The 14823-nt window shown below is 36.9% G+C and overlaps 1 protein-coding gene across 1 annotated transcript in view; it reads left to right on the plus strand.

Annotated features, from left to right (window-relative positions):
* The first annotated feature begins 256 nt into the window (after window positions 1-256).
* Window positions 257-14823, plus strand: part of wdr70 (WD repeat domain 70) — a 39439-nt gene continuing 24872 nt past the window's right edge. Inside the window, exons 1-9 of the mRNA XM_028026226.1 lie at window positions 257-320; window positions 763-816; window positions 925-1008; window positions 1249-1345; window positions 1452-1662; window positions 2214-2273; window positions 2874-3007; window positions 3802-3955; window positions 7704-7780. Coding sequence (XP_027882027.1) covers window positions 311-320; window positions 763-816; window positions 925-1008; window positions 1249-1345; window positions 1452-1662; window positions 2214-2273; window positions 2874-3007; window positions 3802-3955; window positions 7704-7780 — 881 coding nt within the window. The 5' untranslated portion in view covers window positions 257-310. The remainder of the gene's footprint in view (window positions 321-762; window positions 817-924; window positions 1009-1248; window positions 1346-1451; window positions 1663-2213; window positions 2274-2873; window positions 3008-3801; window positions 3956-7703; window positions 7781-14823) is intronic.

Raw genomic sequence — 14823 nt, forward strand, 5'->3', positions numbered from 1 at the left:
CTTGCACCTTCATTGTCAAAGGATAGTATCTGATATCCTATTGATGGTCTGCAGACTCCTTAATTCTGAAGCCAACTGCTTGAAATATTGAGATATCCAGACACTAACGGCTCCAAAAACCAGGTCTGAAAACGTTTATTTCTGTAAACCAAGCGCTGCCTTCGAAATAGAAGTCCTCCAAGACGCTGGAGGTGCTGTTGGAGGACTTCGGCTATGTCGCTCTTGGAGCGATCGTGTGCAATGCGCATACGATCATAGAAGAAGAAGAAAAGCTTCCGTAGGTCAGAGGTAATCAGTCGTGTTTGAAAACATGGATGAAGGTAAACACTTTGCAGGTTTTTACGTCTGTTTTTTCTGTGTTGCATTAATTTAAAGTACTTGGAATATTATTTTTTGTAGCCATGAATAGGTTCTTGTGTGTTTTTTTCGGGAATTACTTTAACTATAAATGTCGAAGTGTGCTAATTTATTGTTAGCTTAACAATTTAGCTTACATTCTTTTTAGTATTTAAAATATATTTTACACGTAGAAAATTTAATATTGAACATTTTAAGAAAATTTAATATTGAACATTGTCTCCGAAATGATTTTAAGTGCTATCTATAATTAGTTATTTAAAACTGACTCGATTGCACATCTGTTTTGAGGCTTTTATATGTTTTTGTACCCGGTACATTAGCAGAAGTGTAAATTGCAGATCTCATGGTGAAACGAATGAGCTGTGTTATTAAGTGTACTCTAAAATACTCTCTTTTGAGCAGAAAAATTACCGAGTGATGGAGACATCGGATCTGTCATGGGATTCTCTGGGTTTGGTATGTGGCAGCTACAAGTGATATGACGGGTTATATTTAATAAACCATAGAGCGTATTGTTTCAGATTTGATTGAATCAATTAAGATTAATTTTTTGTACATTTTTAGGTAAGAAGGCGCGGACATTTGATCTTGAAGCCATTTTTGAGCAAACCCGGAGAACAGCTATTGAGAGGAGTCAGCGTGTCCTGGGTGAGTATTTTGTGACTTGTACTACTGTTTTACATAATAATAATAATTCCCTCCTTGTTCTGGAGAAGTGTTGAGATTTGTTGTTTATTTGACCCACTATTAGTCACAAAACACTAATAGTGGTTCAAATCACTGATCTATTGTACGTAAAAAGTTGAATGCTTCATTCAGATTTTCCATACAATATGTTGAGTTTTATGTGTAAAATAAATAACTTCAGTGTGTCCTACATACCTTCAGAGGATCAACAGAAAGGGGCTCAGGTAGAAGAGGAAGGGGAAAGCTCCAAGTCAGTTAAAACATCAGTTCCTAGTCAGAGAGACAAAGCTGCAGCTCGGTAAGACAACTTTGCCTTGTTTGAGTGAGTGTTTCTTAAACCTTTCTTAACTAGGCCTGAACGTGTTTTTGCTTTACTTGAGAATCTGTTTTAAAAACATCCCCAGGAACCAGCAAAGCGGCACCAGCAGTAGTGACAGCAGTGACTCAGACTCAGAGCTCGTTGGGCCTCCAGTGCCTCTTCAACATGGAGCACAGGAGGATGAGCTTGTAGGACCACCCCTTCCATCAGGTTATAGGGACAACACAGCAAATAGTGACGATGATGATGACGACGACAGTGAAGCAGACACAAAAGATGAAGACGACGATGATGATGTATGTATAAAAGCCATTTTAGTTTTTTGTATTTTGAGTTTACAGTGTGGATCTTCAGATTGTTCCTCTTTGTGAGTAGATGTTGGGAGTGATAACACTGAATGTAATTCTGTTCTGCTGTGTTCTTCATACAGTCAAAATAAAAAATTAAATCACTAAACTATAAAATTCATCATTAATGTTGTTATATACATTGCCAACTCTTTTTCAATTATGATATTTCTGTCTGTAATACAGGAGCTTGAAAAGCACTGCAGTATTACAAACACGAACACTAGGTGGCAGCACCACAACAGCCAGACTCTGCGTAACGTTGCCTCATGTTGTTTATGAATAGAATAGTTATGATTATTATATTAGTTTGTTTTAGGAGAATTCAAATGATACTGTAAAATAGTAACACCTATTATGATTGAATCTTCATTTTATGATGTAGTGATGTAAACAGCTCAGGACAGAACAAATCATTTTAGATCCTGACCATAGAGATTAAAAGGAAACTAGACAATAACAAAATAACTTAAGTTTTTATGTTCCATGTTTTTCCGCAGAACCCAGTGAAGAAGATTCCAGACACTCATGAGATCATTCTACAACACGGCACCAAAACAGTAATGATTTCGCCTACAACAGTCAAAATATTATTATTTTATTGACTCTATAAAGTTTTTAAAAATTGATTTTTTTTTTACTGTTGCTAGAATAATATTAAATGACCAGAAACTTACTGTCAAAGTCTTCATAGATAAATACTTTATTTCAGACTCAAGGTACAACTAAAAAAAAGAACAAAATGACAGCCAAACAGAAATACATACGTATCTACAATCATGTAAAATTTAATGAAATTTGATATAAAAACTACATAACATTTAATAAACAGTTTTTTGAAATGTAAAATTATTAATTTAGTTTTATAAAGTTTGCAACAGCGGCTGGATTTATCCTTTCCTGTTATTGTGTACAGATCTGACCCTATTTCTTGTGGTATTGCACTTTCAAAGGAAGATATTTAACTCTGACAGAGGCAGAATTAATGCAGCCAACACTTTCTTTCTGAATAATCAAGTGCTTTCACTGACCTTCAAGTATTTTATTTTTATTGTTTTGTTTTTTTTCTTTAAGTCAGTTTAGAAGCAGTCAACCGACGTTACAGTATGACATTGTAGGTTTAAGATTAAGTTTGAATTGACTGCTAATTGTCTCCTCAGGTATCAGCTCTTGGCTTAGACCCCTCTGGAGCCCGCCTGGTGACGGGCGGATATGATTACGATGTTCGTTTCTGGGATTTTGCTGGAATGGACCAGGCTCTGCAAGCTTTCCGAACCCTGCAGCCCTGTGAGTGGTATGTGGAACATCAACACAGTTGCCCAACATGTGTTTAAATTGGTTTCATGCAAACATCAGGCACACGGACTTCATTTAAGTGTGCTTCAGTGCATACAAACATACACACGAAGGCTTGTTAAGCTTCATCGGGTCTAATGTTTGCTTTGTGGAATCCCCTCTTTTCATCCAAAATGATGCTTTTAGAAGCAGATGGTGAAGTTATGTGTGTGTTTGTGTTTAATCTATGTTCCAGTGTTCCTGGCATTAAAGATTGCATTCTTTTTTTGCTTTTGGGAATCAGTGGACTGAGCTGGACAAGGCTTCCCCTTATTAAGGGAAATTCATGCTTCATTTATTATGATTACAGTGAGATCCAGTAGCCTTTATGGGTCACTGGAAAGTTAAACTTAAGTCAGAAAGCTGTGCAGGTGAAGTGGTGAAGTCCACTCTTTGTTCTTTGTGATATAAAACTGAAACTTGTCAACTTATTTCACTTGACATATTTTTACAGTCTTTGGAGCTTCTTAATTATTGTGCTGTTCATGTAGGATTAAAAATGTTCATTTCATTATTCTGATATCTCTCACTTACTATCATTATTTTAGTTTGTTGTCATGCATCAGATATAGAAACTAGGGGTACCACTGAAACATGGGTGTCTCTGTATGTGTAAAATAAATATGCAACATGCTTTATGCAACAAACGTTTTTCTCTTTTTTTACTAAAAATATTTTGTGCAGAACCTTTTCTAGTGATTGCACCATAAAAATAAAGCTAAATCATCTAGTTTATGCTCTTCTGTGTGTCAGCCACCAGATCAAGTCCTTGCAGTACAGCATCACAGGTGATGTCCTACTGGTGGTCTCTGGAAATGCACAGGCCAAAGTATTGGACCGTGACGGCTTCAATGTCATGGAATGTATCAAAGGAGACCAGTACATTGTGGACATGGCCAACACCAAGGTATGCAAAAATAGCTTTCTTAATTGATTTTGCTTGAAAAATGTTTTAAAACTCTCTCAGTGCATGATTTTAGTCACTGTTTTGTTGAAGGAACCATTGCATAAAGGTAATTTTTTTTACCTAAAGTCCGACAACAAGATTAATGTTAGCAGCAGGTGATCATGGTTGTTGAAAAGAAGTCAGGGTTTGTCCGAAAGAAATATTGTTTCCCCAAATCTAAGAGATTCTCGCTCATATCGGAAGAAAACTGCAAACATATAAACAAGAATGTTTTGTATATTTCCCATTAGTGTAGACATTACTACTGATCAAATGAATTCTGTCTTTCAAACGACACCGACCTGTAGGAAGGCTTGGACAGGATGAATAGGATACCTACTTTGACTTTTAGGATGTAGAGTTGACATCCAGTATTTATGCTTTCGTAAGAAAATGACAGACTTCCCTAAACATAAACATTTAACATGATATTACGCCTAGAATTATCTGACTAAATGTTCTGACTTACAGCTTTAAGTATGACAAAGATGTGTAAAGTTGGAAAAATATGGAATTTAAGTATTTTCCAGATCTGGATGCGCTTAAAATATAAAGATAGAAAGTATGGAATTTAAAAAAGAAAATCAGACTGTATTTATCTATAAAAGATAAAAACACTGTAAATGTTAATGTGGCAATGCATATTTCTTTTTACCTCTGTTGCAACTCAACTCCGTTGAGCAGCTTCTAGTGTTCCGTAGGTAAACCCTACAAAACTATTTAATGGTAGCAGGGCATACCCTCTGTGTTTTGATTACAAGCTAAATGGTCAGAGCCTAATCTTTGAGAAAGAATGACTCCAAATGTTGTTGTCCTTAAACCTGTACCTACAAAGTAGAACCCTAATTAAATGTCTATATTTGGGTCTTAGAGTGGTATTGGTGGTCAGCAACCATGTGTGCTGGCTGTAGCACATTTAGACATGGTTTATAAATGTGCTTGAAGTGAAGGTCCATTGATTACAAAAAGTGGTTTTCAGGATGTCCTTCATTCTTATCCTGCTCTGTCCCATCTGGAGCAGATTGGTTCAGTGCAAATGCATCTTGGCGTGCTAACAGAGTCTCAGTCGATTAGCTGTCTCTCATGTGATTAACTCATTGCCTCCACTCTGCCTAGGTTGACGTGTAATTACTTCCCTTCTGATTCATCCTATCTCTTCTATCTGCTGAGTGGTTTGGGACTCACAACCTGATGTATGCATGCAGCAGAACAACAGATTTTTTGCTGCTTACATTTGTTTCTACAGATTTTGGAAAAATTATACATATTGTTTGATACATATTGTTTCTTTTAATCCACTGCAGGTTGATTAAAAGAATTACATTTATCACAAAATCACAATTATTTTGTGATTATTGCTTCAAATCACAAAATAAATGTGTAGCTGTAGCTGTCAGGTAGTTATTTCCTCTGTTATCCAACAAAGTTAGAAAGAGTGGTTTATTAATCATGCATAGAGGCCTATACAGAAACATGTATATGATCTACCATAAGAAATCAAAATGACAAACATGTGCAGGGTAGTATTACAAGGTAATTCTCTTGTCTGTGCTCCGTTCTTGCTGTTCACTGACTTTATCAATCTGATTTATTTTTTTAGTCATTAGCAATTTATCTTCCAAAGCTATTGAGGAAGAAGAGGAATGATATTAGTACAGGAAAATTACAACTTGTTCAGTTAATTATGATGATTTATGTGTTGAATAATTGCTGTATGTAATTTCACCGTCAGAGCAGTAGTTGAGCCTGTTTACTCCAAAGTTGAGTTTATATTACTACTATTTTAACCATTAAATTTAACTGCTAAGCAATTCATAAAATGGTGTTGTTGAGTGTATAACAGTAAGCAGACAGGCCTTCTCCCTGATCCACACATACCAATGTTGTTTGGTCACATCTTCTGCTGAGGTATGGCTCTGTTTTCTTTTGTGTCCTGTCAAATAGCTGTGTGTCATGTGTGCAGACTCCTTGCTGTCTGACCTGGTGGCTAGAGGTCCCCCTTTGAGCTATTCTTCTTTAAAGATATTTTTTATGAATTCAGTGCCTTTCTCAAATATCCCTACCTTGTTTTTCCATACATTGTTCCACTGTATCCAAAATCTTATTTTTATTTTACTAAAATCTTTCGTGATCACAGAGTAGTGCATAAATATAAAGAGTAATGAAAGAGATATATTTTTGTAAATAATCTGACATAATTTCAGGGTTTTTTTCTCAGTTGCTTTAATTTCAAATAAATTTGAAATTCTCAAAACTACTCGTTCATTTTGTCACTGGTGTGCATCAACAAAGCATTTTCTTATTTCTTTCAACGAGTTGCAAATGTTCTTTTACATCATCCAAGTTATCATGTTCAGTTCTCTGATTTTTCCTACGTTTTCAATTGCTTCTGTCAAGTTGATCAAAATTTATTATATGGATTGAATTGTCTCAACCTCCACAACATTTAAGCATAATTTCATTGTATAAGTCTTAACACGCAAAATGTTTGAACAGGTTGTCATAATATGTCAAGCATATTTTTATACATTTCCATTAGACTTCTTTCTAAATCTCCTCTGAACTAATAAGTTGCTCCCAGGTGAATCCTAAGTTTCTCTAATGTACATATTGTATTATGTTCCTATTACTACTTTAGTTTTGTTTTTCTTTGCTCTGCTTTCTGCATCACGATGACATGGTCTGTCAACAAATTTCAGTAAAACCCAACTCTACTTTACTTAGAGTTTACCTAACTCTACTAAACTTCTCCACAATGTTATCCCTGATCCATCTGCTGTGTTCCTTGGTCTTCATGATGCTTTTTGTTCTCTGTTGAACCTCTAAAGGCTTTCTCAGAACAGCTGGATTCATACTGAGATTAAGTTACACACAGGTGGACTCTGTCCACTAATTAGATGACTTCTGGAGATGGTTGCCAGGTAAAGATGGTTGAATTCAAATGAAGTAAAAGTATAAATTCTTGGTCTTCCATCTCACAATTTGTGTTTTAGTTATATTAAATCCCAAAAGTATTTATTGAGGTTTGTTCTCATAACATGAATAAAAATTGAGAAGTTTACAGGTATGAATCCTTTTTGCAAGGTAATGCAATTCTACCCAGGACTCCTCCAACTGAGGGGACGGCCAAAGCTTATTATTAAAGAAACTTTGTGTCTAAGATGCAGTGCTGCCTCCTGCCCAGTCTCAAAATTTACTTGCTCATTTGCTAAGCAAGGTCTGTGCTGTTGGAGGCAGAAATTAGTTTAAGAGCTTGTTCAAATTAAGGGTCATTTTCTTAATGGAGATTCCTCTGCAATGCAGACATATGGGAAAGAAAGATAAACGTTCCTTTTTATTTAGGCGTTAATTTTTGCTTGCAGTTTACAACACTCAGAACTGAAAATCCATCGTCACACAGAAATTACAATCAGTGATGAACTGATTGTCTTATCATATAATTGGTTTAGAATTAAACTGCACATTGTATTGGTTGGTCTTGGCAACACTCAGCCTTTTAAATCTCCTTGTTAATTCTGACTGCAACCACTTTGGCTCGACTCTAAATGTTAAATGAGTTTGAAAACACTTATGTGGCAGCTTCAATTTTTGAACCTACATGTGCTTAATCTACATTAGACAAGAAAATCCCCATTATCATCCAGCTGTGTGCAGCCTGTCAAAGCTGGCTCAGTTTAATAGTTTAATTATCTACTTGTTTTTTTTCCAGGGACACACAGCTATGCTGAACTGTGGCTGCTGGCATCCTAAGATTAAAGAGGAGTTCATGACCTGCTCAAATGATGGGTGAGTTTTAAATGTAGAGTGAGCAAAATGTTTAACACCTTCATTATTATTTTTTGTTTCCATTGCATTCCAATAAAACATAATTGCCTAACTTCAGTCATTAAAATAAATGGTTACCAAGATGCTGTTTCTGCACTGCTTTTTCTTTTGTTCAGTATATGTATTACTGGTTCTCTGGAGTACAAACAGGTCATCATTGAGGTCCATTTCTTTTAGCCACTAGGCTGAATGGGGACCAATATTTCACTTCCTGCTGTTCATGATAAACAGGAGGGGACAAAAACTCACTGTTGGAGAACCACAGTAAAGTATCTAGGGGTTTCCAAATCTCCCTAACTTGCATTAGACCCCACGAATGGTTATTTGGGAGTGAAGCCCAACATCACAAATGTAAACTAGGGATTTGACTAAGCACTACTGGGGCTGTAAATGCAGCCATTTGCTTTGGACAATTGAAATTTATGGTGAAGCTTCTTATTAGATTGAGCTTTTATCAACAAATTCTTCTGTTATGCAACACAAAGTTGGAGAATACAGAAAGACACTTTAGACTTTTCTTTCACTCCTACAAATGTTCATGTACTTTAGGGTGGGATTTGTGTAAAACAAATAAGGAATGTGTGGTTGATGATCTGAGATGCTGTGGTCCTGTTTCTCTTCTTTAGGTGCTGAAATCTGTGTTAGTGTGGCATTATGAACTCTTTTGAATTCCTGTAGATTTACAAATAGAAATCTGAAAAACTTGATTTTTCTCAAGGATGACGATCTAAAACATACAGTCAAGTAAACACAAGAATGCTTCACCAGATACAGGAAATATTTGTTAAATTTGTTTGTCGTTTTTACTGTCTCTGCACTTAATTTTAGTTTAAAAAGTTGTTAGGTTTGCTGAAGAGAAGAGAAGAAGGTATTGATCTCACTGGGAAATTTCACATTCAAACAGCAGAAAACTGTAGAATATGGTACAAAATAAAGTACATGAACATTTGTAGGTGTGAAAGAAAAGTATAAAGTGTCTTTCTGTATTCTCCAACTTTGTGTTGCATAACAGAAGAATAAGTGCTGTTCAAAAGGCCTTTGAGCAAAGCATTGAATGCAAGAGTGCTACTAATTGGCTCCATCATTTTAAAACAACAAAACCAGTTATTTCTAAGATTTTTTTGAGTCATTTTCTTTTTGCCATTTTCTAAATTCTTCAGTGAAGTTATGCTGATATATATATATTCCTTTATTTAATCAGGTAAACCCTGTTGAGATCTAGATCTCATTTTCAAGAGGGACCTGAGCAAAAAATATGCAATACATAGCAACCTGGTTACAAGATAAAAAATATATATATAAAAATATGAACTCATTCTACAGCTAGCAGTGCCAAAAAATATGGCTATCACTTTATATTAGACTAATAGGTTTGGAGCATCTCAGGTGTGCAGTAATATTTGAGCATCAACATGTGCAAGAGAAACGGCAACACGATGAGAGCAAGTGAGTGTGACAGGCAGCAGTGCAGAAACAGGAGGTTATCATCGTTAAGTGGAAACGAGGGCCCAGCTCTGCGGTGTTTACCAGTGTAACTGCTCTCCCAGATGTGGCTGTTGGTTTATTTAGCTCTTATTGAGTCTCTGGAAATCCTCTGCTGGCACGTTAGCGCTGGGTGTTGCCCCTGGCCTACTCGCAGGAGATCAGCAGTGAGGAGCGCACAGGGAGCCATTCATAGACAGAGAGCAGCTGCATGTGTGAACGGTTCACTGCAGCGGAACAGGACAGCAGCACAGGCTGAGCGTATCAATGGGAAGAGTGGAAGGGACTACACGGTGTCTGGTGTGGGGTGTTCATTCCTTTACCTCTAATAATTTATTATTGCATTATCCATTTCATGATTTACTATGTTGCACTGCATAGGCGAACCTGGATGATAAAACGTTGGAGTTTCTTTTTTACTATTGGTTTGTTGTTTGCTAGAACTCTAGTATTAAAAATGTTTTTATTACCATTTTTCAAATACATTCAAAAGCTTTAGGCAGTTTATAAGAAGCATAAAATATGTTTTGTTTGCACCTTATTTGCAAATTCCCAAATATTTGTATTTACATTAATAATTACATGTTTTATCTTTACTTTAGCATCAGAAAATATTCATGGGCATTTTTCTCCCAAACTTGCTAAAAGTACCAGAAAATAAAGTCCAGAACCTGACTTGAACAAAAGTGACAAATCAGCTGGGGTTAAAGTGGTTCCAGAAAGGTCAATTAATGGCCAGACCATCAGACTAAATGGAAGCAGGCCCTGGCTACTGCTTAAGCAGTCCATGTAATGGAGCATGGATGTCAACGATCGTCTTTGCACCAGTAAACAAAGCACTTTATTTTTCAGACTCAGAACTGCTTACGTTTTATAAGCACTCAGTTGAGAAAATGTTGTGAGGTTGATACAATATGTGGAACTATAAAATATTAGAAAAACAATATCAAATTGCAAAGCAAATCTGATCTCTGCATCTAGAAAACTCGATCAGCTCTTGCTCTATGGTTCCCATTCAAAACATTTTCACAGACGAACATTGGAGATGTTGAGGAGAATGAGCGTATCATTTGGTCTGGACTTTTTCCTAAGTTGCTGCCCACACTTGTAAAATTTCTGACTAAAGATATGTTCACACAGCTGGAGGAAGGGGGTGTAGGGAATCATACTCCTTCAGCATCCGGAGGGCGGTTCATGCATAATTCTGAATTTCAGTCAGAGATTACCTTTATTTATTAATTTTTTTACAACATACTGAAAAAAAGTTATGGATTGTTCATTTGTAGAGTTTTAATTATAAATATATATTTCAGCTGATTCAGAAGACTGAGCAAGAGGAACTTTACAACTGAAAATAATATAAATTGAAAACCTTATTGTCCAGATAAAGTCATGCAGGATTTATTTTTGCATTAGAGGAGTATTTCTACTGTTTTTCCTTAAAAATGACCTGCATTTTTATTATATTGTCCCTCTGGTAGCCTAGATAGAAAGAAAAGAAGGAAGGAAACAGGCTTTATTAATCCCTTAATAAAGTCATTCTAACCCTCTTAACTCAAACCATGAACCGCCCCCTACAGTATATATATTTGAAATCAACCATGCCTAATTAATGAACTCATTGACATCATGAGGGTTGTGACACTTGTCAACATTAGAAACTGGTAGATACTGTATATTTATGCCCTAAAGGGAGCATAAAAGGGCCTTCAAACATTCAAGACATATGTCCTGACAACAGGGCTGCAGACTGCTGGCCTTGATGGATGAAGTGATTAGCTCTTTAAGTGGTGACACTCATCATCTTATTTGTTTTCTCTCAACTCATCCTTATTCACATAACCCCTAACACTCAGAATGTCACCAAATTGTAAAAGCGAATGAAATTCTGAACTATTCACTCAATGCTTCATGCTTTACCGTCTGTATATGAAAAGATCTCAAATACTCATAACTTTAAAATAAACCTCTTTTAAAGGTTTATTTAAAAAAGCCTCAAGCACAAAGCCTACCTGTTAACTGATGATAATCTAAACCGCTACAATGTTGTCATTATGGTCTGGAAGCAACACAGTGAAGCCTTGGGGTCTGTCATCCTTTCAGTCTGACATGTTGGACTGTCAGACTGAAAGGATTTCAGATTTTGCCCCCCATGAGATATGATGTGCTCTATCCATTCAGTTTGTAAACACTAATGATAAGCCACCAGGTCTCTAGCCTGTTGTTGGGTTTGTCTCACCATAAAACTAACACCTATGCTGCCTATTTAGGAGGTCTCTGCAATGATAATTTGAATCGGTAATAATGTACGATCCGCAGACCTCCCAGCTTCCTAATTGAAAGAACCCCTGTCGTTGGACAGAATCTCATTCACAAGCTCTACATCCAAGCTCCTTAAATTATGCCCTTAATGGAGGAAGTGGATAAGAGGAAAGCAGCGATAATGCAGCAGCAGGGAGGCTGGGATTGTTCTTCCAAAACCATGGGTTGAATAGGGAAGTCTGTACAGCTGGAAAAGTATTTCTTCTCACAGTGGTGTGAACATGTCGACGTTTCAGATTTGAAAGTGTTTAATGGCACAATGTTTTCCAGCAAATCCACGGTTTATCCAAGGGAGGCTATTATGTGCTGACCCAGATCTAACCATCTATTTGCTGAAAGACTGAAGAACTTTGTCAAAAACACTTTTCCTTATTAGAAAGTGTCTGGAGCACATGGCGTGTCTTGTAAAAAGGCAGGACTAAACCAAATGCAACTACAAAATATTTAACTAACTTGGGTTAGTGATGATTTCTGTTCAAATAAAAATCCTAAGTATTTATTACTTAATAAGAAATTAAAATTAAATTAAGAAATAAAAAATAACAAGTATTTATAAGCATTTAATACTTGCCAACGGGTATGTTCCACCCTAAATAGATCTTATGTTTTTACAGACACACATGGAGGAATTTTACAGAGAACATTTGTTTTGATGAATGCTGCTTTATAGATCCCAGGAGCATTGTAGGCATTGTTTTTTGATTTCTTCTTTTGCGACTGAATTTTCAGCCAGTTGAAATGAGAATAGGACGAATGGCGACTTTCTAATTGGGCCCACATGTCCCCCCCCCCCCCCCCCCCCCCCCCTTTTGTGTCATGAGGCACACTTGAGTACGGGTACACACAAAAACACACAAATTGAGGGAAGTTTGCAGGATGTTTGAATGCCAGGGATTCCCTCTGTGTTGGCCTTCTGCCAAGGCTGCAGCTGGACCTGGATTAGTTGCCACAAACCACAGAGCCCAGGGTGGCGGTTTTCATCTAAGAGATTTACAAGTACATTCTTTTAAAAATGTTTTTTGTGCCATATTAAGAAACTTGGGCAGCTTAATGTTTACTTTAGATTTTTATATTTTTGAGGAGTGAATTAGGTGATGAACGTTGAATGTGTGTACATGTCGAGGCGATTCACCTCATTGGACACTTTGGGTTCATCCATAGTCCAGTTCATACCCAAATGTTCCTTCCTTGCAGTGCAAGCGTTCCATAGCCTGCGCAAGAATGCACATACTAAATGAATGCATTTGTCAGTTTTTGTCCATTCTGCAGCCATGACTGAATATTTGACTGGCAGTAACTTTTGTCTTTTTTATGTGCAAGCTATGAAGCTATTTGTTTCTTTTTCTTGTTCCCCTGAAAGGATCTAATGGCACAGTGGCTTGATTAAATCTCAGTGATGTTGTGACTCAATCTCATAGAAAGTAGGGCAGATATTCAGCTGCTTAAAACCAGACAGTGTTGTTAAATTAGAGGAACTTGCTCCTTGCTGTTCCCACGGTCCATTTGCGCTTCGTCCACATTGTTTTCCATTTAGCTTCTTTGCTTAAGTAGAACTCCGTGTATCCCTCCTCCTAAACCTCTTTGTAATTTCCCAACTTTATCATCTTCAGCTGTGAAGGAGCATGGAGCATCGTCCCTTCTTAATCCTCCTTTCTCATAACAGAGTCCCAGTTAATCAGTCAACCAGCTATCACTGGAATTCTACCAGTAAGACACCCTCATATAAGATGTGTGCCTCGCTTTTCCTTATCTCATCATCTGTGAAAGAAATCCCAGCAACCATCACCCCTGTGGTGTCTGTAACCTGATGGACAGATAAAACCTGGGGCCAAGGAGAGCCGTCTCTCCTCAGTCGATGTGTAAATGAAGGTGTTGCCTCGTAAAGTGTGCATGCATGACTGGGGTTGTATGGGTTTCATTCTGTTACATTCACCCCTTAGTCTGGGGAGTGTTTGTAGAGAAAAATGGGGCGGCTGATTGAAGCGAAAACACAAGTTGCAGAATGGAAGCAGCAAAATTATAATAAAAAAACATACTACTATAGAGTAAAACCGTAATTTAATTTTTAGACTTCACATGGTAACACTGTTGCGGTGGTATTAGGGGTGATCAGTTTAAAGTTAAAGCAAGGGTTTATAAAAAACTGAAAAGTGCATGAATGATCAGCAGTTATTTATATACACATATTAAATTATATATATATATATATATATATATATCAATCTTTTTCATCTCTACAGAATACTGTGATCCTTTAACCATGTGGAATCTTACAATGGCCTGTGCATACTTTGACACAAACCATCTTCAATTTTTGAAATGGCATCCAACTTCTCCAACTTTTGTTGCAAGTTACAAGTTTGTTACAAGTTAATTTTGTAACTAATTCAACCAGAAAGACATTTAAATGAACCATTTCGCCAAGCCACACATCAGAGCCAACACTTTCCATTTCCTTTTCCTCACTAAGTCTCTTATTGATGACAGGTGAGGGTGTCCAGTCTTCCTCCAGTGGAAAAGCGGCATTAAGATAAATAGCATTCCAGGTTCTGTGTGCGGTTCTAAAGGTTATATTGGCGTTATTGGCCTGACAGGCCTGCGATCTTCACTAAACAAAACAGAGATGTGTGTGTGTGTGTGTGTGTGCAGCAAGTGAACTTATTTGTCACCCACTCCATGGCTATAACTTTAATTTTCCAACACCCCCACATGTATAGAGGCTCTTTTTAAAGTGTCCAGGTTATACTAAGAAAGTAATTGCATCACAATAATTTTCAGCAGATTATTTTAATTTAAAGCACTGGATTATAACAGATTATAACAGTTTTAGTCATCAAAATGAGTTATATTTTTTAACTCTTGGCAGTTTTCAAGCCATATGTCTTCAGCTGGCAGTTGTATCGAGTTGTTAGACTTAACTAAACACACTTGAGTGCATGTGTGTGTCTTTGTAGCCTGTCATGGAGGAATCCTTGCCTGGCTTTTCGTAGCTGCTCTGGGTGTGTGTTTATACTCCGCTGCTGATCCCATGACCCAGAGGGGGTAAGATGTTCACTAAGGTGAGCAGCGGGTCGCAGACACATTTAGATATACTCCGGCCTGCTGTGAGAGTTTGCGTGGCGGCATGAGAGGTTGAGTAAACATGTATGTGTTGTACACGTGTTTTACTTTAAAAATGCCAAGGGTTACATTTCTATAAA

This window comes from Xiphophorus couchianus, chromosome 8, assembly GCF_001444195.1.
Source record: "Xiphophorus couchianus chromosome 8, X_couchianus-1.0, whole genome shotgun sequence".
NCBI classification, from domain to species: Eukaryota; Metazoa; Chordata; class Actinopteri; order Cyprinodontiformes; family Poeciliidae; genus Xiphophorus; species Xiphophorus couchianus.